This window comes from Epinephelus fuscoguttatus, linkage group LG15 (assembly GCF_011397635.1).
Source record: "Epinephelus fuscoguttatus linkage group LG15, E.fuscoguttatus.final_Chr_v1".
Classification (NCBI taxonomy): domain Eukaryota; kingdom Metazoa; phylum Chordata; class Actinopteri; order Perciformes; family Serranidae; genus Epinephelus; species Epinephelus fuscoguttatus.
In genome coordinates this window covers 42922250-42948601 of record NC_064766.1, presented here as the reverse complement: position 1 = coordinate 42948601, position 26352 = coordinate 42922250, and the positions used below count along the sequence as shown (strand labels likewise).

At 44.2% G+C, this 26352-nt stretch overlaps 1 protein-coding gene and 1 long non-coding RNA gene across 2 annotated transcripts in view; both read left to right on the top strand.

Moving 5' to 3' along the window:
* The first annotated feature begins 240 nt into the window (after positions 1–240).
* LOC125902765 (uncharacterized) lies at positions 241–24431 on the top strand. Its single transcript, XR_007451177.1, has 3 exons — positions 241–937; positions 1032–1139; positions 24308–24431. It is a non-coding gene; the product is annotated as an uncharacterized LOC125902765 (long non-coding RNA).
* A 661-nt stretch (positions 24432–25092) lies between these two features.
* The window catches only part of LOC125902723 (cadherin-7-like), a 61081-nt gene continuing 59821 nt past the window's right edge, over positions 25093–26352 (top strand). The window contains exon 1 of the mRNA XM_049599273.1: positions 25093–25557. Coding sequence (XP_049455230.1) covers positions 25255–25557 — 303 coding nt within the window. The 5' untranslated portion in view covers positions 25093–25254. The remainder of the gene's footprint in view (positions 25558–26352) is intronic.

The following is a 26352-nucleotide window of genomic DNA, read 5'->3' as shown; positions in this document are numbered from 1 at the left end:
GTGGCAAGCTGTGGCAGGTTGTGGCAGGTTGTGGCATGATGAGGCAGGCTGTGGCAGGTTGGGGCAGGCTGTGGCATGATGTGGCAGGCTGTGGCAGGTTGTGGCAGGTTGTGGCATGATGTGGCAGTCTGTGGCAGGATGTGGCAGGCTGTGGCAGGTTTTGGCATGATGTGGCAGGTTGCGGCCGTCTGTGGCAGGCTGTGGCAGGTTGCGGCCGTCTGTGGCAGGCTGTGGCAGGTTTTGGCAGGCTGTGGCAAGTTGCGGCCGTCTGTGGCAGGCTGTGGCAGTCTGTGGCAGGTTTTGGCAGGCTGTGGCAGGTTTTGGCAGGCTGTGGCAGGTTTTGGCATGATGTGGCAGTCTGTGGCAGGATGTGGCAGTCTTGTGGCAGGCTGTGGAACTGCGTAGCAACTGTAGCAAGATATTTTCATAATTGTATTTCATATTAGATATGTAAAACAAGTAATACAAACAAGGAGATATAGAAAATAAGAATAATATAAACACAGGGAAATATAAAATATTAAATATAAGAATAAGAATAGTACAATATGTACAGTATTTTACATTCACATTTACACTATGGAACAGATATTAATATATATTTAGATAATATTAAGAAGTGCAAAACAAAGAGAAATTGTGCAAAACTTTGTACATTAAAATGTGTAAACAAGTAGCTGATTTTTCCCTTAATTTTTATTTTGTATTCATCATGACTCCATGGCGGAAGTGGAAAGCAGAGTGACTGTCGTAACAACAACACGGACCAGTGGGTTACTGAAGGTGAAAAATGGAGACTTTTTTACATCTGCAGTTTTGTGCTTCACGGAGACGTGGCTGTGTGGATCGATACCGGACTCTGCACTGCAGCTGGCAGGTTTCCAACTCTTCAGAGCAGATCGTAACATGGAACTCTCCGGCACAACTAAAGGTGGAGGTATCTGTTTTTACACTACACTTTACACAAACCTTTTTACTCCCCCCGTGAGTTTGCTTCATTCATTCTGGTTGGTGTTTACATCCCACCACAGACAAACGTGCAGGACGTGGGCTACAGTGCACACTCGCTGACCAGATACTGTGTGTGGAGCGGACTTACCCAGACTCCTTAGTTATTGTCCTTGGCGACCTTAACAAAGGTAACCTCACACATGAACTCCCCAAATACAGTTTATAAAATGTCTGACCAAAGAGAAGAATATCCTGGATCACTGTTACACAACTGTTAACAAAGCCTATCACCCCGTCCCTCACTGAACTGTGCCACTCTGACCACGCCACCGTGCACCTGATTCCGTCATACAGGAAGTTAAGGCTTAAAGCTCTGTTAACCTGTTGTGAGGTCATCTAAGAAGTGGAGCAGTGATGCTGTGGAGGATCTCCAGGCGTGTTTGGACACCACTGACTGGGATGTTTTCAGCATACATCAGCTTCTGTGACGACTGCTGTATACCATCATGCCGTACAGAGACTGGAACATTTAATTGGCCTAAAAGGTTCTGCACTAAGTTGGTTTAAATCCTACTTATCTGATTGTTTTCAGTTTGTTCATGTTCATGATGAATAATCTCTAAATACTGCATCTTTTCGGGTCAGGATAGGCCTAATTTTCACAATATTACGCAGATGAAAAAATGCAGTCCGTGAGGTTTGTTTTAAATGAGAATTAAAAGACAAATCTTGATCATATGTTACTCCGAGGTTTCTTACGGTAGTGCTAGAGGCCAGAGCAATGCCATCTAGAGAAACTATGTCATCAGATAAAGAGTCTCTGAGTTGTTTGGGGCCAAGAACAATAACTTCAGTTTTGTCTGAATTTAACATCAGGAAATTGGTGCTCATCCAGGTTTTTATGTCTTTAAGGCAGTTATGGAGTTTAGTTAATTGATTACTTTTTTCTGGCTTCATTGATAAATACAACTGTGTATCATCCACATAACAATGGAAATTTACAGAGTGATTTCTAATGATGTCACCTAAATGTCAAGTTTGTCAATGTCAATGTCAAGTTTATTTATATAGCACATTTAAAAGCCAAGGCCAACCAAAGTGCTTTACAAATCATCAGCACTAATAAACAATACAAGCAGAAACAGTACAAAGCAGAGAGGTAGAAGAAAACAAAACAAAACAAGACACAACAACAGGTGACTCAACTCAGCCAAAAGCCAGGGTAAACAGGTGGGTTTTAAGATGTGTTTTCAAAATAGAGAGGCTAGTCGCAGACCGCACAGACAGAGGCAAAGCGTTCTACAGCGTGGGAGTCGCCACTGCAAAGGCTCGATCTCCTCTAGATTTTAAGAGGGATCGAGGAACGTCCAGAACTAACTGGTCAGCTGACCTCAGGGCTCTGGAGGGTCGATGCACCTTGATAAGGTCGGATAAATATTCAGGGGCCAGTCCGTACAGAGACTTAAACACAAATAAAAGAATCTTAAAATCAATCCTGTATCTAACTGGAAGCCAGTGAAGTGAAGAGAGCACTGGTGTTATGTGCTCATGTTTCTTTGTCCCGGTAAGGAGACGAGCTGCTGCATTCTGCACAAGCTGTAGACGGTTAAGCTCTGATTGGCTGATGCCAACGTACAGGGAATTACAATAATCTAAGTGCGATGAAATGAACGCATGGATAACCTTTTCTAGATTAGCCCTTCTTAGATAAGGTTTGACTTTGGCTAGGAGCCGATGCTGAAAAAAGCTAGCCTTAACCACAGAGCTGACCTGCTTGTCCAATTTAAACGCCCCATCAATAATCACACCTAGGTTTCTGGCCTGGGAACCTATATAGGGTGCTAGTGGGCCAAGGGAGCTGGCAAGAACCTGGACAAGGTCAGGACAACCAAACAGGACAATCTCCGTTTTGTTTTCATTTAATTTTAAGAAATTTAGGTCCATCCATGTTTTAATGTCCTTCATGCAATTAAACACAGCATGGAGGGATTCCTTGGAGGGGACCTTTAATGGCAAGTACACCTGCACATCATCAGCAAAACAATGAAAAGGAATACCATGCTTCCTAAATATCAACCCCAGGGGTAGCGTATATGGGGAGAACAGTAGAGGGCCGAGAACTAACCCCTGGGGGACCCCGCAGGTCAGAGAGGCCACAGAGGAGGAAAACTGCCCCAACTGCACACAGAAGGATCTATCAGCAAGGTAAGATTTAAACCACTCCAGAGCGGAGCCTTTAATGCCCACACAGTGCTCGAGACGTGACAGGAGAATAGTGTGATCCACTGTATCGAACGCCGCTGTGAGATCTAATAAAATTAAAAAGGCACAGTTACCTGAATCAGGGTTTAAAAGAAGATCATTAAAAACTTTTAAAAGAGCTGTTTCAGTACTGTGAAAAGGCTTAAAACCAGACTGAAGCAGTTCACCAATGTTGGCCTGATCTAAAAATTCTTGGAGTTGGTTAAAAACAACTTTCTCTATAACCTTGGAAATAAACGGAAGTTTAGAGATTGGCCTGAAATTAGAAAGAACCAAGGGATCCAGATTTTTCTTTTTCAAAAGAGGCTGCACCGTGGCATGTTTGAAGGATGATGGAACGCATCCAGAGCTGAGACACATATTTATAAGAAACAAGATAAAAGACCCAACTGAGCTGAAAACCTTTTTAAACAAACGGGATGGAATGCTGTCAGATGGGCAGTTAGCAGGGCGAAGATGTTCGACTATTTCAGTGAGTGCAGAAAGTGAGACAGGCTTAAACTGGTGAAAAGCAGCTGAGCTTACTGTAGGAATTGAGGGGTCCTGGGCAGGCTGAGGGAGTTGGGGTCTAAGAACCGAAATCTTATTGACAAAAAATTGCAAAAAATCCTCACACAGAGAAGAAGACGGTTCAACAGAGACATCATCACAAGGGTTCACAAGTGAATCAAATACATTAAAAAGAACCTGAGGTTTGTGAGCGTTGTTGGAGACAAGTGAGGAAAAATATTCAGCTTTAGCAGCTTTAACAGCCTGCTGATAATTAAGAAGGCAAACACGTAGGAGATCCCGAGAAATCTGGAGATGATCCTTTTTCCACTTTCTCTCCGCTTGTCTACATTCGTGTCTGAGCGCACAAGTGGACTCATTTAGCCAAGGCTCAGCCTGTGGCTTAACACGCATTAAAGTCATTGGTGCAATGGAGTCTAAGATCTCAGTACAGAGAGAATCAAACACCTTCATACAAACATCCACACTGAGGTAGCCAAAGTCATCCAGAGAATACGAGTCTTTGCAGGCAGCAGAGAACTGCAGAGGAGTCATAGAATTAAGAACACGGAGACGGCGAACGGGCGCAGAGTCCGTGTTGGAGGGTGTAGGTAGTGAGATGGAAAATAGAACAGGTAGATGGTTGGATAAGAGTGTGTGGCAGATTTCAGTTATATGTACATTCAGTCCATATGACAGTACAAGATCCAGAATATGGCCTTTATTGTGCTTCACAGCAGACATGCACATTAAAATCGCCGACAATTAAAAAGTGGTCATGCTTAAGAATAATACCTGACACAAAGTTTGCAAAGTCCTGTATAAGGTCTTTGTTAAATTTCGGTGGGCGATAGACCACTGCACAGAGAACAGTCATGGGGATTTTTACCTCAAAAAGTTGGAGCTCAAAGCTGGAGTAGCAGACAGCCGGAGACTGCTGGACGTGAAAGGTGGATTTGAACATGGATGCCAGTCCTCCACCTTTGTCGGTGGTGCGAGGGGAGCTGAGGAAACTACATCCAGGGGGAAGGAGCTCCGAAAAAGGAGCAAGATCACCTTCATGGAGCCAGGTTTCAGTTAAAAACATAAAATCCAGTTTGCGTGAGGCAAAAAAATCATTCAGTAAAAAGGTCTTATTGGTGACAGATCTCACATTCAATAAAGCCAACTGGAGATTAAAAGTGTCCGAAGGTGAAGCACGCTTCAGTGTGCGGAGGTTCCGACAGTCCTCGCCACGTCTCCCGGCCCAAGCACGCCAGCTGGTAGGAGGCAGCAACAGCTGACGCTGTCAGAGCCGCTAGTGTCAGGGAGCACCGGCCGGATCCATCGGGCTCTAATCCTCCACGATTGCAGGGCAGGGGAAACATCTAGAAAATACCGATTAATGCCATAATCCAACACACGAACAGACCTTAGGTGAGCCTCCAGCCTGAGCCGGAGGCCTCCTCGTTTACCCCGTCTTCTCCAGCGTCTCTGACGGGCAGGGTGGAGTGGAGGACGCCTCAGGAACGCAGGGATTTCTTCAAGGCGTGGAGAAAAGTTCACCAATGGATCATATTTGAGCTGATCGGAGAAGCCTCAAATCTCAGGTAGAGTCTGGCGATCATAGGTGAGGAGAGACGACACCTCTTGACAGAACAGGTAAATCACTAAACATACAGCAAACACAAAGCAGAGCGACAGACAGCCAGCTGAGCACCCTGGCGCCATCTTGCCGTTCAACAGCTAATAGTAGTGGAGTACCTAAAGGAAGCATATATAGAGTAAATAGGATTGGTCTGAGCACAGAACCTTGCAGAACACCAAAACAAACTTCAGTACGTAAGGATGATTCATTATGAACGTCAACAAACTGAAAACGATCAGATAAATAAGATTTAAACCAGCTTAGTGCAGAACCTTTTAGACCAATTAAGTGATCCAGTCTCTGCAGTAGAATTTGATGGTCAATTGTGTCAAACGCCGCACTAAGATCTAATAAAACAAGTACAGAGACAAGTCCTTTGTCTGAAGCAATCAGAAGGACATTTGTAATTTTAACTAGAGCTGTCTCAGTGCTATGATGCACTCTAAATCCTGACTGAAATTCCTCAAATAAATTATTATCCTGGAGAAAATCACACAGCTGGTCTGCGACTACTTTCTCAAGGATCTTTGACATAAAGGGAAGATTAGATATTGGTCTATAGTTGGCTAACACCTCTGGATCCAGGGTGGGCTTTTTTAGTAGAGGTTTAATTACAGCTAGCTTAAAAGACTGTGGTACATAGCCTGTTAATAAGGATATATTGATCATATCTAATATATGAGTGTTAACTAAAGGAAAGACCTCCTTAAGTAGCCTAGTTGGGATGGGGTCTAAGAGACACGTTGATGATTTAGATGAAGAAATCAATGCGGTCAATTCTTGAAGAGAAATTGGGGAGAAGCAATCTAAATATATATTAGGTCTTACAGCTGTGTTTGAGGTTAGATAGGTACTATCTGAGGACAGGAGGTCATGAATTTTGCCTCAAATAGTTAGAATTTTGTCATTAAAAAAGCTCATAAAATCATTACTGCTAAGGGCTAAAGGAATACAAGGCTCAATAGAGCTCTGACTCTCAGCCAGCCTGGCTACAGTGCTGAAAAGAAACCTGGGGTTGTTCTTATTGTCTTCTATTAGAGCTGAGTAATAGTTTGCTCTGGCATTGCGGAGGCCCCTCTTATAAGTTTTGAGACTGTCTGTCCAGATTAAACGAGATTCTTCCAGTTTGGTTAATCGCCAATTCCTTTCAAGCTTTCGCAATATTTGTTTTAACTTACGGGTTTGAGAGTTATACCAAGGAGCGAACTTTCTTTGCTTTGTTAACTTCTTTTTAAGAGGAACTACAGAGTCAAGTGTTGTTCGCAGCGAGCCTATGACGCTATCGACAAGATGATCAATTCAGGAGAGGTTAAAGTTGGTAACGGGAAACCTCTGTACGGCCGCTGCCTCGAGGAATGTGGGTATTATTATGACTGGGAGGAGTGGACTCATTTAGACTGACATATTCATCTGGACACAGCCAGGTTTCAGTGAGACTGAGTAAATCAATATGATTATCTGATATTAATTCGTTTACTAACACTGCTTTAGATGATAGAGACCTGATATTTAACAGTCCGCATTTAATTCTCCTGTTTTGTCTTTCTGTCACAGAAGAGGTTTTAATTTTTATGAGGTTGTTATGCACAACTCCTCTTTGTTTAATTTTAGATTTAAATAATTTAGGTGGTCGGGGGACAGACACCGTTTGTATAAAACTATGAAAACTATGGCTGGGTAACTGAACTAGAAGCTCAGAGAGGTGTATAGGACTGCGACTCTGAGTCCTGGTCTCAACTCTGGGTTGTCAGGGATTTAAATTACTAATAAAGTTTGCCAGGTTCCTAGAAATGAGAGCAGCTCCATCCAAAGTGGGATGAATGCCGTCTCTCCTAATAAGACCAGGTTTTCCCCAGAAAGTTTGCCAATTATTAACAAAACCTACATCGTTTGCTGGACACCACCAGGACATACAGCGATTAAATGATGACATGCGGCTAAACATGTCATCACTGGTCAGATTTGGGAGGGGTCCACAGAAAACTACGGAGTCCGACATCGTTTTGCATATTCACACACCGAGGCAATATTAATTTTAGTGACTTCCGATTGGCGTAACGGGTGTCATTGTCACGACGTGAATAACAATCTTACTGAATCTACGTTTAGCTTTAGCCAGCAGTTTTAAATTAGATTCAATGTCGCCCGCTCTGGCACCAGGGATACATTTGACTATGGCCGCTGGTGTTGCTAACTTCATGTTTCTCAGAATAGAGCTGCCAATAACCAGAGTTTTATCCTCAGCGGGTGTGTCGCTGAGTGGGGAAAAGCGGTTGGAAACGTGAACAGGCTGGTGGTGAGCCGTGGGCTTCGGCTTGGAGCTGTGCTTTTGGCAAACCGTAACCCAACCTCCCGGCTGAACAGGAGTTACCGGAGGACAGTTAGCAGAGGCTAAGGCTATGCTATGTGGCTCCGCACCGGCTACAGGGGGCTGGCTAACTACCGCAGCTACTGAATGGTTTTCCATGGTGCGGAGCCATGCTTCTAATTCACTAAGCCTCGCCTCCAACACAGCAAATAAGCTACACTTATTACAATTACCACTGTCGCTAAAGGAGGCAGAGGCATAACTGAACATTTGGCACACCGAGCAAGAAAGAGCAGAGGGAGAAGCCATCGCTAACTGTAAAGCTAATGTAGCTACCAAGGCTAGTAACGTGCAAACAACAGCTAAGAGATTAGCGAGAAAGTCGTAGAAAGGAGGAGAGTGCTTAAACAGAACCAGTGTGGGTTAAGACTTGAAGTCGACGTTAAAGCAATGTTAAAGCAACTGAAGTGAGAAAGCAGGCTAGTAGAATCCACCCGAGCAGTACAGAGACGCTGTCACAGAAACACCGGAAATGACACAACTCTCTTACCGCAATATGTCAGCACGTCTTGACACCTGTGACTACCTCAGACCTGTGATCACCTGACACCTGTGACCATCTGACTACCTGTGACCACCTGAGACCACCTAACACCTGTGACTACCTGTGACCACCTGACACCTGTGACCACCTGTGACCACCTGACACCTGAGACCACCTGAGACCACCTGACACCTGTGACCACCTGACACCTGTGACCACCTGAGACCACCTGACACCTGTGACCACCTGAGACCACCTAACACCTGTGACTACCTGTGACCACCTGACACCTGTGACCACCTGAGACCACCTGACACCTGTGACCACCTGAGACCACCTGACACCTGTGACCACCTGAGACCACCTAACACCTGTGACTACCTGTGACCACCTGACACCTGTGACCACCTGAGACTACCTGACACCTGTGACCACCTGAAACCTGGGATCACCTGACACCTGTGATCAGCTAACACCTGTGATCACCTGACACCTGTGACTACCTGACACCTGTGATCACCTGACACCTGTGACTACCTGACACCTGTGATCACCTGACACCTGTGACTACCTGAGTCCTGTAATCAACTGACACCTGTGACCACCTGAGACCACCTGACACCTGTGATCACCTGACACCTGTGATCACCTGAGACCTGTGACCACCCTGACCTGTCTGATGAGGTTTAACAGAAAAGTAATAGAATGAGTAATGTAACTAATTATTACTGCTGGTAGGGAGTGGGGGGGTTGCATGGGGGTTAGGGCCGAGTAATGAGTAAATTATTATTAATTTTGAAAAGAGTAATGAGTAATCTATTACATTTTTAGAGTAGCGAGCCTGACACTGGTCTTGAAACACACACACACACACACACACGTCCTGAACTGTCTGCAGGGAGGATGTAAGCAGACGTCTGTTTACATGTTCAGCTCGTTTTATAGTGATCTCACAGACTGAACTCACAGCGAGCACACACATACACACATACACACACACACACACACACACACAAACACAAACACAAACACACACACACACACACCTGCAGGCTGAATTAAACCACAGATGTGTCGTCATGTTTCAGGTTCATTACACGTTAACATTTGTCTGGAAACACAAGTTTGTGTGTGTTGATGTTTGTGCTCTATTTAACAGCAGCAGTGAACAATCTGATGTTTTCTGTTCTCATCAACATTTAAAACAATATAGAGAATAAAAGTGTGTCAGTATTAACATGTATAAGTATTAACATGTCAGTATTAACATGTCAGTGTTGACATGTGTCAGTGTTGACGTGTCGGTTTTAACATGTGTCATTGTTAACGTGTCAGTGTTAACATGTGTCAGTGTTGACACGTGTCGGTTTTAACATAAGTCAGTGTTAACATGTCAGTGTTAATATTTGTCAGTGTTGAAATGTCAGTATTAACATGTCTCAGTGTTAAAGTGTCAGTGTTAACATGTGTCAGTATTAACGTGTCAGTGTTAACATGTGTCAGTGTTGACACGTGTCGGCTTTAACATATGTCAGTGTTAACGTGTCAGTGTTAACATTTGTCAGTGTTAAATTGTCAGTGTTAACGTGTCAGTGTTAAAGTGTCAGTGTTAACATGTGTCAGTATTAACGTGTCAGTGTTAACATGTGTCAATATTAATGTATCACTGTTGACACGTGTCGGTTTTAACATTTGTCAGTGTTAACATGTGTCAGTGTTAAAGTGTCAGTGTTAACATGTGTCAGTATTAACGTGTCAGTGTTAACGTGTCAATATTGATGTGTCACTGTTGACACGTGTCGGTTTTAACATTTGTCAGTGTTAACATTTGTCAGTGTTAACGTGTCAGTGTTAACATATGTCAGTGTTAACGTGTCAGTGTTAACATTTGTCAGTGTTAAATTGTCAGTGTTAACATGTGTCAGTGTTAAAGTGTCAGTGTTAACATGTGTCAGTATTAACGTGTCAGTGTTAACATGTGTCAATATTAATGTGTCACTGTTGACACGTGTCAGTTTTAACATTTGTCAGTGTTAACATGTGTCAGTGTTAAAGTGTCAGTGTTAACATGTGTCAGTGTTGACACGTGTCGGTTTTAACATAAGTCAGTGTTAACATGTCAGTGTTAATATTTGTCAGTGTTGAAATGTCAGTATTAACATGTCTCAGTGTTAAAGTGTCAGTGTTAACATGTGTCAGTATTAACGTGTCAGTGTTAACATGTGTCAGTGTTGACACGTGTCGGCTTTAACATATGTCAGTGTTAACGTGTCAGTGTTAACATTTGTCAGTGTTAAATTGTCAGTGTTAACATGTGTCAGTGTTAAAGTGTCAGTGTTAACATGTGTCAGTATTAACGTGTCAGTGTTAACATGTGTCAATATTAATGTATCACTGTTGACACGTGTCGGTTTTAACATTTGTCAGTGTTAACATGTGTCAGTGTTAAAGTGTCAGTGTTAACATGTGTCAGTATTAACGTGTCAGTGTTAACGTGTCAATATTGATGTGTCACTGTTGACACGTGTCGGTTTTAACATTTGTCAGTGTTAACATTTGTCAGTGTTAACGTGTCAGTGTTAACATATGTCAGTGTTAACGTGTCAGTGTTAACATTTGTCAGTGTTAAATTGTCAGTGTTAACATGTGTCAGTGTTAAAGTGTCAGTGTTAACATGTGTCAGTATTAACGTGTCAGTGTTAACATGTGTCAATATTAATGTGTCACTGTTGACACGTGTCAGTTTTAACATTTGTCAGTGTTAACATGTGTCAGTGTTAAAGTGTCAGTGTTAACATGTGTCAGTATTAACGTGTCAGTGTTAACATGTGTCAATATTAATGTGTCACTGTTGACACGTGTCGGTTTTAACATTTGTCAGTGTTAAAATGTCAGTATGAACATCTGTCAGTATTAACGTGTCAGTGTTAACATGTGTCAGTATTAACGTGTCAGTGTTAACATTTGTCAGTGTTAAAATGTCGGTATTAACATCTGTCAGTATTAACGTGTCAGTGTTAACATGTGTCAGTGTTAAAATGTCGGTATTAACATCTGTCAGTATTAACGTGTCAGTGTTAACATGTGTCAGTATTAACGTGTCAGTGTTAACATTTGTCAGTGTTAACGTGTCAGTGTTAACATCTGTCAGTATTAACGTGTCAGTGTTAACATTTGTCAGTGTTAAAATGTCAGTATGAACATCTGTCAGTATTAATGTGTCAGTGTTAACATGTGTCAGTATTAACGTGTCAGTGTTAACATTTGTGAGTGTTAAAATGTCGGTATTAACATCTGTCAGTATTAACGTGTCAGTGTTAACATGTGTCAGTGTTAAAATGTCGGTATTAACATCTGTCAGTATTAACGTGTCAGTGTTAACATGTGTCAGTATTAACGTGTCAGTGTTAACATTTGTCAGTGTTAACGTGTCAGTGTTAACATGTGTCAGTATTAACGTGTCAGTGTTAACATTTGTCAGTGTTAACGTGTCAGTGTTAACATCTGTCAGTATTAACGTGTCAGTGTTAACATTTGTCAGTGTTAACGTGTCGGTATTAACATGTGGTGTCCAGCAAACAATGTGGGTTTTGTTAATAATTGGCAAACTTTCTGGGGAAAACCTGGTCTTATTAGGAGAGACGGCATTCATCCCACTTTGGATGGAGCTGCTCTCATTTCTAGGAACCTGGAAAATTTTATTACTAATTTAAATCCCTGACAACCCAGAGTTGAGACCAGGACTCAGAGTCGCAGTCCTAAACGCCTCTCTGAGCTTCTAGTTCAGTTACCCAGCCATAGTTTTCATAGTTTTATACAAACGGTGTCTGTCCCCCGACCACCTAAATTATTTAAATCTAAAATTAAACAAAGAGGAGTTGTGCATAACAACCTCATAAAAATTAAAACCTCTTCTGTGACAGAAAGACAAAACAGGAGAATTAAATGCGGACTGTTGAATATCAGGTCTCTATCGTCTAAAGCAGTGTTAGTAAACGAATATCAGATAATCATATTGATTTACTCAGTCTCACTGAAACCTGGCTGTGTCAAGATGAATATGTCAGTCTAAATGAGTCCACTCCTCCCAGTCATAATAATACCCACATTCCTCGAGGCAGCGGCCGAGGAGGGGGAGTTGCCGCCATTTTTAACTCTAGTCTGTTAATCAGCCCTAAACCTAAACTAGATTATAATTCATTTGAAAGCCTCGTTCTTAGTCTTTTACATCCGACCTGGAAAACCTCGCAGCCACTTTTATTTGTTATAGTGTACTGTGCTCCTGGCCCGTATTCTGAATTTGTTTCTGAATTCTCAGAGTTTTTATCCTGTTTAGTTCTTAAATCAGATAAAGTTATTATTGTAGGCGATTTTAACATTCATGTCGACGTTGATAATGACTCCCTGGCTACCGCGTTTATCTCATTATTAGACTCCATTGGCTTCAGTCAGGGTGTACATGAACCCACTCACTGTTTTAACCATACCCTCGATCTAGTTCTGACGTATGGAATTGAAATTGATAATCTAAAAGTCTTTCCACAGAATCCCTTGCTATCGGATCATTATCTGATTACTTTTGATTTCTTTTTACTCGATTACACGCCACTCAGCAACAGTTACTATACTAGATGTTTATCAGATCGTGCTGTCGCAAAATTTAAGGAAATGATTCCTCCGTCATTAAATTCAATACCAAGTCCTTCAGTAACAGAGGTTTCCCGTACCGACTTTAACCTCTCCTGAATTGATCATCTTGTCGATAGCGTCATAGGCTCGCTGCGAACAACACTTGACTCTGTAGCTCCTCTTAAAAAGAAGTTAAAAAAGCAAAGAAAGTTCGCTCCTCGGTATAACTCTCAAACCCGTAAGTTAAAACAAATATTGCGAAAGTTTGAAAGGAATTGGCGATTAAGCAAACTGGAAGAATCTCGTTTAATCTGGACAGACAGTCTCAAAACTTATGCTTCAGACAAAGGACTTGTCTCTGTACTTGTTTTATTAGATCTTAGTGCAGCATTTGACACAATTGACCATCAAATTCTGCTACAGAGATCGGAACATTTAACTGGTCTAAAAAGTTCTGCACTGAGCTGGTTTGAATCTTATTTATCTGATCGTTTTCAGTTTGTTGACGTTCATAATGAATCATACTCACGTACCAAAGTTTGTTTGGAGTTCCGCAAGGTTCTGTGCTCAGACCAATCCTATTTACTCTATATATGCTTCCTTTACGTAACATCATTAGAAATCACTCTATAAATTTCCATTGTTATGCGGATGATACTCAGTTGTATTTATTGATGAAGCCAGAAGAAAGTAATCAATTAACTAAACTCCATAACTGCCTTAAAGACATAAAAACCTAGATGATCACCAATTTCCTGATGTTAAATTCAGACAAAACTGAAGTTATTGTTCTTGGCCCCAAACAACTCAGAGACTCTTTATCTGATGACATAGTTTCTCTAGATGGCATTGCTCTGGCCTCTAGCACTACCGTAAGAAACCTCGGAGTAACATATGATCAAGATTTGTCTTTAATTCTCATTTAAAACAAACCTCACAGACTGCATTTTTTCATCTGCGTAATATTGTGAAAATTAGGCCTATCCTGACCCGAAAAGATGCAGAAAAACTGGTCCACGCTTTTGTTACCTCTAGGCTGGATTACTGTACCTCTCTATTATCAGGTAGTTCTAGTAAGTCCTTAAAGCTAATTCAGAATGCAGCAGCACGTGTACTAACAGGAACTAAGAAACGAGATCATATTTCTCCTGTTTTAGCTTCTCTGCACTGGCTCCCTGTAAAATCCAGAATTGAATTTAAAATCCTACTGTTAACTTATAAAGCTCTAAATGGTCAAGCTCCGTCATATCTTAGAGAGCTCATAGTGCCATATTATCCCACCAGAACACTGCGCTCTGAGAACGCAGGGTTACTCGTGGTCCCTAAAGTCTCCCAAAGTAGATCAGGAGCCAGAGCCTTCAGCTTTAAGGCTCCTCTCCTGTGGAATCATCTTACTGTTACAGTCCAGGAGGCAGACACCCTCTCCACATTTAAGACTAGACTTAAGACTTTCCTCTTTGATAAAGCTTATAGTTAGGGCTGGCTCAGGCTTGCCCTGTACCAGCCCCTAGTTAGGCTGACTTAGGCCTAGTCTGCCGGAGGACCCCCCTATAATACACCAGGCACCTTCTCTCCTTCTCTCTCTCTCTCTCTCTCGTATTCTATTACTGCATCTTGCTAGCTCGGCCATTCTGGATGTCACTAACTCGGCTTCTTCTCCGGAGCCTTTGTGCTCCACTGTCTCTCAGATTAACTCATATCACAGCGGTGCCTGGACAGCGTGACGTGTGTGGTTGTGCTGCTGCCGTGGTCCTGCCAGATGCCTCCTGCTGCTGCTGCTGCCATCATTAGTCATTAGTCATACTTCTACTGTTATTATACACATATGACTATTGTCACACATGTATACTGCCAGATATTAATACATACTTTCAACATATTGTACCACAGTAGCTGGAACTATAACTATAATATTATTACTTTCATTAAGTAACCGTCTAAGTATTACCGTCTGTCCTGCATCTCTCTCTCTCTCTCTCTCTCTCTCTCTCTCCCTCTCTCTCTCTCTCTCTGTCTCATTGTGTCATGTGGATTACTGTTAATTTATCATGCTGATCTGTTCTGTACGACTGCACGTCTGTCCGTCCTGGAAGAGGGATCCCTCCTCAGCTGCTCTTCCTGAGGTTTCTACCGTTTTTTCCCTGTTAAAGGGTTTTTTGGGGAGTTTTTCCTGATCAGCTGTGAGGGTCATAAGGACAGAGGGATGTCGTATGCTGTAAAGCCCTGTGAGGCAAATTGTGATTTGTGATATTGGGCTTTATAAATAAAATTGATTGATTGGCTGAACTAAACTTCATAATTGCCTTAAAGGCATAAAAACCTGGATGAGCACCAATTTCCTTATGTTAAATTCAGACAAAACTGAAGTTATTGTTCTTGTATGGGGTCAGATCAGTCTCATAATGAATAATGAATGAACTCATGCAGATTCACATGATCTGTGAATTTATATTACAAGTGTGCCTCAAAATAATATTTGTGATCAGAGCATGTGCATTTCCGAATTTATGTTAAAAGTTTGCAAAAACATCATATTTGTGAACCAGATCGTATGCATTAGTGAGTCCGAAATAGAACTGCGAACCAGAGCATTTGCATTTGTGAAAAACCCTGCGTGAGTTCATTCATTATGAGACTGATCTGACCCCATATTCTTGGCCCCAAACAACTCAGAGACTCTTTATCTGATGACATAGTGTCTTAGGATGGCAGTGATGGCAGTGATGGCGGTGATGGCGGTGCGCGGTAGTGCAGTGGCTTCTCAGTTACCAGCGACAGTACCTAATAACACGTGATACGAGGTTAAGAACAAGCTTACCAGATGGAGGGGTTACTCTTCTTCCAAGTCAACTGCAATCAGCTGTCAGGAAAAACCAGAGGAGGAGGACTTGGTGCGTACATCAATAAGGACTGGTGTACCAACTGTTCTCTGGTGAGCAACCATTGTTCCGAGGCAGTGTAATATGTGACGCTGAAGTGCCGGCCACACTATCTGCCACGGGAGTTTACTGTTGTGTTCCTTGTGACTGTGTATGTTCCACCAAGTGCTAACGCTAACGTGGCTCTTGGGGAACTACATGATCACATATGTGGGTTCCAAAACAAGCATCCGAGGGCATTTTTCGTGGTAGCAGGAGACTTTAACCACGCTAAGCTGATGGACACTCTGCCTCAATTCTATGAGCATGTCTCCATAGCAACCAGGGTAAACAACACCCTAGACCAGGTATACACCAACAGACGGGAGGCATACAGAGCGGTGCCCAGCTCCCATCTGGGCTTCTCTGACCACATCTCTAACATGCTGCTTCCTGCTCATCGTCCTGTGCTCAGACACAAAAAGTCCAAGAACATCATTGTGTGGCCCAGTACAGCTGTTGTCATGCTTCAGGACTGCTTTAAGCGAACCAACTGGCAGATCTTCAGAGAGGCTGCGACCAACGAGGGCAGGACTGTGTCAAACGCTCATAAAATCATAAAATCATTACTGCTAAGGGCTAAAGGAATACAAGGCTCAATAGAGCTCTGACTCTCAGTCAGCCTGGCTACAGTGCTGAAAAGAAACCTGGGGTTGTTCTTATTGTCTTCTATTAATGCTGAGTAATAGTTTGCTCTGGCATTGCGGAGGCCCCTCTTATAAGTTTTGAGACTGTCCAGATGAAACGAGATTCTTCCAGTTTGGTTAATCACCAATTCCTTTCAAATTTTGGCGATTTTTGTTTTAACTTACGGGTTTGAGAGTCATACTAGTACAGCTGTTGTCATGCTTCAGGACTGCTTTAAGCGAACCAACTGGCAAATCTTCAGAGAGGCTGTGACCAACGAGGGCAGGACTGTGTCAAACGCTGCACTAAGATCTAATAAAACAAGTACAGAGAATGAATGAAAGCTTCGACGTCTCACAGGTCTTTCCAGGAGAACTTTCTTTTTTCCCATCCCCTCCACAGTCCTCGTTGTGTTTGAGAGACAACCTTTATGCACCTCATCGTTTGCTCATGTCAGCACACCTCCTTGACCACAAGACAAGGTGATGAGGTCACCTTGTGCCAGGATGGTCTGCTCCCTCCAAGGCCTCTTCTTCTGTTCAAGAATGTCCTTGTGTTTAAACTCTGTGTTTTCCTGTTGCGGCGCTGCAGACGGCGTCCACATCCTTCCAGTGGTGAGCTGTTTGGCCTCCACATGAGTCAGTGTCATGTCCAACCTGTGTTAGTAGAATTCATACTTGTCTTTGAGACTGGACTTCTCTCCACAGCCCTGTGCTGATGATGAACCTGCCGAGACATGGGCACTTTTTGGCTCATAGGTGTCTCCAGTCCATCGATGTGACCTCAGAGATGGTCCCCTGACGATTGATTCGCTCGTCATGGTGATATCAGATCATCATGTAAGCCCTGATGGGTCTGAGCTGTTCTCTTCCGTCCACCTACAGAGAGGCTCCATGATGACCTCATGGTCGTGGTGAAGGTCAGGGGGGGACTGCGCATCCTGTCTCCAGATGATGTCACTCTGCGGTGAACTCCTGTCAGATTTTTAAAAAAGGTGAAGTCCACACACTGTTCTAGCTCCTCAAATGTTTATTGTAACGATCAACGTTTCGATCAACATAGATCTTCTTCAGGTTCTATGTAGATCGAAACGTTGATCCTTACAATAAACATTTGAGGAGCTAGAACAGTGTGTGGACTTCACCTTTTTTAAAAGTTTGTTTGCTTGCTGGTCCTGCACCTGTGATACTTTGGATGTGCGTGCTCTACCCTACTTTGTAAACTCCTGTCAGATGCCACAGAGCGTCCTTTAGTAGGATCAGACCGAGGCCGTTCATTGTGGTCCAAACGGAACTGAAGGCTGAAACATGATTCTGTATTAATATGAAGACAATCTAAATGTTTACTGTTTATTAAACAAACAAAAACAACAATAATCATTGTTTTTAGTTTGTCTCCATAAAGTGGCTGAATGTTTGTGTGTGTGTGTGTGTGTGTGTGTGTGTGTGTGTATCACTGTGTGTCACTGTGTGTGTGTGTGTGTGTGTGTGTGTGTGTGTCACTGTGTGTCACTATATGTGTGTGTGTGTGTGTGTGTGTCACTGTGTGTCACTATATGTGTGTGTGTGTGTGTGTGTGTGTGTGTGTCACTGTGTGTGTGCCTCCAGCTGTTGATTCACTTCCTGTGAACACCTGAGATCAGCTGCAGGCGCTCAGAGCACAGAACACCTGAGACGCATCAGTCTGAACTCTCGGGGGAAAGTGGCTGGGGGGGGGGTGATGTCAGATGTGACATCACCCGGATTCATGAAAGAACTAGAGCATCTTTTTGCACCTCGCCATCTTTCAATAAGTGACCTGATGACATCACTGCGTTGGTTCGTCTCTGTGGTCCGTCTGTGTGTCAGTTGGAACTGTTTGTTCAGTCCTCTGACAGGAAGTTCTTACAGTCAGTGTCTGACACAGCCAAGAATCCGGGTTATTTTATCATATGTATTATATTTATTATATCCCTGGATCAATAGCTATTTTTTGTCTTGGTAACTTTGTGTCTTAGGAAATCTGTCTGTTTATTGGTGTAGCTATGGAGCACTTTTACCTTTTATCTGTTATCTTTATCATGTTTTTCTCTTTTGGTTGTTTTGGTTAATGTTGTACTCTATGTATGGAAGAATGGATGTCAACTCACTGCAAAACAAATCTACCTATGGATATGAATAAAGTAACCTAACCTAACCTATTCTGAGGAGAGAACTACTGTACAGGAAGTCACGTGGCACCAACAGGTGGCACACATGTTGCCTTGGCGGTGTCCCCTGGTGGCGGGGAAAGCGTACAGTGCAGACATACAGTGCAGACTTATGGTGCAGACGTGCAGTGCAGACGTACGGTGCAGGCGTACAGTGCAGACGTGTTGTGCAGGCGTACAGTGCAGACGTGTTGTGCAGGCGTACAGTGCAGACGTGTTGTACAGGTGTACGGTGCAGACGTATTGTGCAGGTGTACAGTGCAGACATATGGTGCAGGTGTACGGTCCAGGTGTACAGTGCAGACGTATGGTGCAGGCGTACAGTGCAGGTGTACGGTGCAGACGTGTTGTGCAGGCATACAGTGCAGACATATGGTGCAGGTGTACAGTGCAGGTGTACAGTGCAGGCGTACAGTGCAGACGTACGGTGCAGGCGTACAGTGCAGGTTTACGGTGCAGACGCATTGTGCAGGTGTACAGTGCAGGCGCATGGTGCAGACGTGTGGTGCAGGTGTACGTTGCAGACGTACAGTGCAGACGTACGGTGCAGGCGTACAGTGCAGGCGTACAGTGCAGACGTACGGTGCAGGTGTACAGTGCAGGTGTATGGTGCAGGTGTACAGTGCAGGCGCATGGTGCAGACGTGTGGTGCAGGTGTACGGTGTAGACGTATGGTGCAGGCGTACGGTGCAGACGTGTGATGCAGGTGTACGGTGTAGACGTATGGTGCAGGCGTACGGTGCAGACGTGTGATGCAGGTGTACGGTGTAGACGTATGGGGCAGACCTGAACTGCAGATGTGTGGTGCAGATGTACGGTGCAGACGTATGGTGCAGGTGTACGGTGCAGGCGTATGGTGCAGACGTTCGGTGCAGGTGTACGGTGCGGGCGTATGGTGCAGACGTTTGGTGCAGGTGTACGGTGCAGGCGTATGGTGCAGACGTTCGGTGCAGGTGTACGCTGCAGACGTATGGGGCAGGTGTACGCTGCAGATGTATGGTGCAGATGTACGCTGCAGACGTATGGGGCAGACGTGAAGTGCAGACGTACGGTGCAGACGTGAAGTGCAGACGTGTGGGGCAGGTGTACGGTGCAGATGTGAAGTGCAGACGTGTGGTGCAGGTGTACGGTGCAGACGTATGGGCAGGTGTACGGTGCAGATGTATGGTGCAGACGTATGGTGCAGATGTACGCTGCAGACGTATGGTGCAGATGTACGCTGCAGACGTACGGTGCAGACGTGAAGTGCAGACGTACGGTGCAGACGTGAAGTGCAGACGTGTGGGGCAGGTGTACGGTGCAGATGTACGGTGCAAGTGTATGATGCAGGTGTAGCATGAATCTCATGTTATTAACTGTCACTGAGTTTCTCTTTGATCTGTCATCTGTGTCAAATTATAGTTCTGTTTTATTCATATTTTGAAATGCTCTGACAGATGCAGACACTTTGTCTCTGTGGTCCTGAGTGAGAACCTGAAGGAGGACTGAAGTCAGCAGGTCTCAGCGTGAACTCACATCCTTGACCTTTACAGCAAAATACCAGACGAGCTGCAGGACGTCCAACTGTATGGTGCAGGTGTACGGTGCAGATGTATGTTACAGGTGTACGGTGCAGACGTATGTTGCAGGTGTACGGTGCAGACGTATGGTGCAGGTGTACGGTGCAGATGTATGTTACAGGTGTACGGTGCAGACGTATGTTGCAGGTGTACAGTGCAGACGTATGGTGCAGGTGTACAGTGCAGATGTATGTTACAGGTGTACGGTGCAGACGTATGGTGCAGGTGTACGGTGCAGACGTATGGTGCAGGTTTACAGTGCAGACATATGGTGCAGGTGTACGGTGCAGACGTATGTTGCAGGTGTACGGTGCAGACATACGGTGCAGGTGTACGGTGCAGGTGTACGGTGCAGACATATGGTGCAGGTTTACAGTGCAGACATATGGTGCAGGTGTACGGTGCAGACGTATGTTGCAGGTGTACGGTGCAGACATATGGTGCAGGTGTACGGTGCAGACATATGGTGCAGGTGTACGGTGCAGACATATGGTGCAGGTGTACGGTGCAGACATATGGTGCAGGTGTACGGTGCAGGTGTACAGTGCAGACGTATGTTGCAGGTTTATGGTGCAGACATAAGGTGCAGGTGTACGGTGCAGACGTATGTTGCAGGTGTACGGTGCAGACATATGGTGCAGGTGTACGGTGCAGGTGTACAGTGCAGACGTATGTTGCAGGTTTACGGAGCAGACATAAGGTGCAGGTGTACGGTGCAGACGTATGTTGCAGGTGTACGGTGCAGACGTATGTTGCAGGTGTACGGTGAAGACATATGGTGCAGGTATACGGTGCAGACGTATGTTGCAGGTGTACGGTGAAGACATATGGTGCAGGTTTACGGTGCAGACATATGGTGCAGGTGTACGGTGCAGGTGTACAGTGCAGACGTATGTTGCAGGTGCACGGTGCAGACGTATGTTGCAGGTGTACGGTGCAGACATAAGGTGCAGGTGTACGGTGCAGACGTATGTTGCAGGTGTACGGTGCAGACATATGGTGCAGGTGTACGGTGCAGACGTATGTTGCAGGTGTACGGTGAAGACATATGGTGCAGGTGTACGGTGCAGACATATGGTGCAGGTGTACGGTGCAGGTGTACAGTGCAGACGTATGTTGCAGGTGCACGGTGCAGACGTATGTTGCAGGTGTACGGTGCAGACATAAGGTGCAGGTGTACGGTGCAGACGTATGTTGCAGGTGTACGGTGCAGACATATGGTGCAGGTTTACGGTGCAGACGTATGTTGCAGGTGTACGGTGAAGACATATGGTGCAGGTTTACGGTGCAGACATATGGTGCAGGTGTACGGTGCAGGTGTACAGTGCAGACGTATGTTGCAGGTGCACGGTGCAGACGTATGTTGCAGGTGTACGGTGCAGACATAAGGTGCAGGTGTACGGTGCAGACGTATGTTGCAGGTGTACGGTGAAGACATATGGTGCAGGTGTACGGTGCACACATATGGTGCAGGTGTACGGTGCAGACGTATGGGGCAGGTGTACGATGCAGGTGTATGTTGCAGGTGTACGATGCAGGTGTAGCATGAATCTCATGTTATTAACTGTCACTGAGTTTCTCTTTGATCTGTCGTCAGTGTCAAATTGTAATTCTGTTTCATTCATATTTTGAAATGCTCTGACAGATGCAGACACTTTGTCTCTGTGGTCCTGAGTGAGAACCTGAAGGCAGCAGGTCTCAGCGTGAGCTCACATCCTTGACCTTTACAGCAAATATCAGTCGAGTTGCAGGACGTCCAACTGTCTCTGAGAGTTACAGACGAGAGACAAACATCGTCGTGTAGAGCTCTGCTTCCTGTAGATCAACCAGACTGAGATAAATCTGTAGCTGTATCATATCTGTGTTTTCTTTGACATGGTATATGTTGAGGAGCACCCGCCATGTATTTCTCAGGGAAAGAGACGTTTTACTAATCAGCCTGTTGTTGATAACTTTATTTCCTTGTTTGATGCTGAGCCTGTTTCAAACAGCGATGATGATGATGATGATGATGATGATGTGAATTCACTGGTACAGTGTTTTAATTTTCGATGTAAGTCTGTTCTTGATAAAGTAGCTCCAATAGAATCTAGACCCACCTCTCTTAGGAAGCCCTGCCCTTGGATAAATGAAGAGATTCAAAATCATAGGAGAAGCTGCCGCAAGGCAGAGAGGCTGTGGAAAGCTTCGAAGCTTTAGGTCCACAGGTTGTACCTAAAGGATCTGAGACTAGCTTTAAATAATATGTTAAAAACTGCAAGACCTGCTTTTTTTCCCCAACTTATTTCTCTTAATAAGAGAAATCCTAAGTTTCTGTTTGATACCATCAGCTCTATTACATCCCCTTATGTTTTCTCGGCCCCCGCCTATTCTAAGACTGATTGTCTTTATGGTGAACAAGGTCAGTGACATCAGGGCTAATATTCCTCTGGATGGTTCAAACCCTTGCGCCATTCAGCCTCCCCGGTGTTAATGGTCCTTGTTTTCTTTGGTCTCACTGTCAGACATCATTGCTCTCCTTGCCACCATGACACCGTCCTCTAGCCCTCTGGATATACTCCCAACATCACTGTTACTTAAAACTCTTGGCTCTATTGGCCCTTGTATTGTAGAGATTATTAATCAATCTCTCCAAACCGGTGTTGTCCCAGCTTTCTTTAAACAGGCAGTAGTGGAACCTAAATTAAAGAAACCAAACTTGGATCTTGTTGATTTGAAAAATTGTAGGCCCATCTCAAAGCTCCCTTTTCTGGCTAAAATTCTGGAAAATACACAGTCCTGGTACTGTTAGATCTCACCGCGGCATTTGACACGGTGGACCATAAAGTCTTACTAAATAGACTCAGAGACACGTGGGATTTCAGATACTGTTTTGAATTGGTTCAGGTCCTATCTGACTGACAGGAGTTTTTTGGTCCATGTCAATCAGTTTTTATCAGACACGATAGGACCTGCGGGGTCCCACAGGGATCAGTTCTTGGCCCTATTCTCTTTTTGCTTTACATGACCCCTCTTGGTCACATTATCAGAGAGTTCAGCGATGTCTCTTATCATCTATATGCTGATGATGTTCAGCTCCACTGCTCTTTCAAGCGAGTTGCACAAATTGGATAATTTAACTGCCTGCTTGACTGCCATCAAAAAATGGCTAAATAACAATCTTCCTCAACTGAACTCTGCCAAGACTGAAACACTGATCATTGTCCTAGACAATGCCATTCCCCTCATAAAGCAGCATTTAGGTCTGTCAGGCCTCTCTGTCCAACCTAGCTTACGTAAGCTAGGAGTTGTTGATAAGGACATGTCCTTGGACCTCCACTGTAAACAGTTGGTGAAGAACTGCTTTTATCACCTGCGGAATATTGCAAAACTGAGGTCCATGATTTCAAGAACTGAAATGGAGGTGATTATTCATGCCTTTGTTTCATCTCGCATTGATTATTGTAATGCACTTGTGCATTACAATAATTGTGTTTTAACAAAAAGGCTGTAAATCGTCTTCAGACTGTGCAAACTGCAGCAGCAAGGCTTTTAACTGGGTCTAAGAAGATCATGACACCGTTAGACCTGAAGGTGAAGTCTGTTGTGTCCGAAGAAGATCTGACACAGGAAGTCACATGATCACATGATCATTTATTTATTTTACTTATTTAAACATTTATTTGGAAGGGACAGTGCATATTAATGAACATCAGTATGAGATACTGATGTAAATATGCCAGAGTTAGCAGAACTGCTAATTTACATCCTTAGTCCCTTGGCAGGTCATGTACAATTAGAAAAAAAAAACGTAAGATGAGCCAGTAATTAAAACAAACAGTTTACAAACAAACAGTATACATCATACAGACATGGGATAAAGTGTTGTGATGACAACAGTGCCATAAAGTGCTATTTAAAGTACTTCATATCACATGATGGCTCCATCAGCGCGTGATCAGACAGATGAGTGTGTGAGCACCAGAGTTTCTTCTTCTGTGGACGTAAAGGAAGCTGTTTGGTTGTTGTTGGCAGTGACTGACACTCCTGGCTCTGATTGGTTGGTTTCATTTGTTTGTGGATTTTTTCCACACATGATGTGTCTCATGTTCTTTTGTCAGGATGTAGAGACAGAAAAAAATAACTGCTGAAGTTACTGTAGCTTTAACGACCCTGTTGGTTAATCTGACTCCTCCCCCCTCCCCCCGTCCTTCCGTCTCTCTCAGAGTCAGCAGGGTCTTTGTAGGAGACGGACAGGGGACAGCAGGGCAGCAGGAGGCAGTGTGTGTTCATCTTAGTGTGACCAATAATCAGAGAGGCTACAGATCAATGGACTGGAACTCGAAGGTGAGACTGAAGCTTTTATTTTTATAAAAACTAAACTAAACTGGTTTATTTCAGATAATTTAAACTTTGAACCACTGAAAACAAAAAACCTCAGTTTCAGCTCTCAGTCAGATTCACTCTGTTATGTGAGGACAGCTGAACTGATTCATCACAAACCAGTAGCTGCAGGTGAGACTGTAGGTTCTATTTAAGTCTCTGTACAGTCAGACTCGACAGACTTGACAGACTCGTCAGACTCTGCGATCGGAGGAAACATATTAGTGTCCCACTTTGAGTTCAGTTTTTCGATTTTTTGTTAAAACAGAGAAATTTTTTTTGTATTTATTGTTTTTTGTTTGTTTTCAGAACAAAAAGGCAAAAGACATCTGACGTCTCTTTGTTGGACAGTTCGGACGTCTCCTTGTTGGACAGTCTGAAGTCTCTTTTTTGGACATATTGGACGTCTCCTTGTTGGACAGTTTTGATGTTTCGTTGTTGGACATATCGGATGTCTCCTTGTTTGACAGTTTTGGCGTCTCTTTGTTGGACATATTGGACGTCTCTTTGTTAGACATATTGGACGTTTCCTTGTTGGACAGTCTGATGTCTCTCTGTTGGACAGTCTAAGATCTCCTTGTTGGACAATTTGGACGTCTCTTTGTTGGACATATTGGACGTCTCTTTGTTGGACATATTGGACGTTTCCTTGTTGGACAGTCTGATGTCTCTCTGTTGGACAGTCTAAGACCTCCTTGTTGGACAATTTGGACGTCTCTTTGTTGGACATATTGGGCGTCTCTTTGTTGGACAGTCTGAAGTCTCCTTGTCGGTGTCCATCTTCTCAGAGATGAAGTGTCTCCGGTTTCTGAGCTTGCTCAGTGTGTTCGTCCTGTCACTGCGGGAGGAACTCGGCTGTGAGGGGATGACCCTGAACTCTGTCCTCCTCCGTCAGGTGTCAGGAGCAGCAGGAGGAAGAGCAGGAGGAGCAGGAGAAGGAGGCAGGGCAGGAACAGCAGGAGGAGGAGCAAGAGAAGGAGATGGAGCAGGAGGAGGTGTCCGTCTCCATCAGAGGAGGAGGAGGAGCTGGGTGTGGAACCAGTTCTTCGTCCTGGAGGAGAACACCGGAGACGAGCCGCTGTACGTCGGAAAGGTACGGACACTTTGATCCTGATTCGTCTTCATCCAGTCAAGTCGTTCCGAATTCTGATGTCATACTGAGACACGTCACACAATATGCCACATGACACGTAACATGACACGTCAAATGACACGTAACACCTCATGTGACATGACACGTAACACGACACATTGCATGACACTTCACATGACATGTAACAAGAGCCACCACATGATACGTAACACGACACGTCACATGACACATCAAATCAAATCAAACTATTTGTATAGCACTTTTCATGCATTCAAAATGCAGCACAAAGTGCTTCACAGAGCAGAAACATACAACAAACACACACACACACGCGGTCAATATAGTCAATAACACGGCTGGGCACTGAGTAACCAGGTGAGGAAAGAACCACCTATGGGGAGCTCATCCACACCGAGAGGTGTCACAGCCTACGGCCACAGGGAGTGCCGCCACAGAGACCACCCCGACCCAGACACACTGGGGTGGACTCCACACATGGTGCGGAGCCCCCCAGTCCTCTGGATCTGCGGGATCTCCAGAACGACGTCCCCATGGGGAGACTGGACACACCTGAACAGAAAAATGATGAATCCGCACACCAAAATGAGCTCCCGTGCATTTTAATAGCGTGACGTTTCGAGCTCTACGCTCTAGGAAGAGCGCAGAGAGCAGGGCATTACAATATTCTAAACGACAAGAGATAAAAGCATGCATCAGCACCTCCGTGTTAGCCTGAGAGAGAAACAGGCGGACCCTTCTTAAGATGATAAAAATCTGTCTTTGTTACATTTTTGA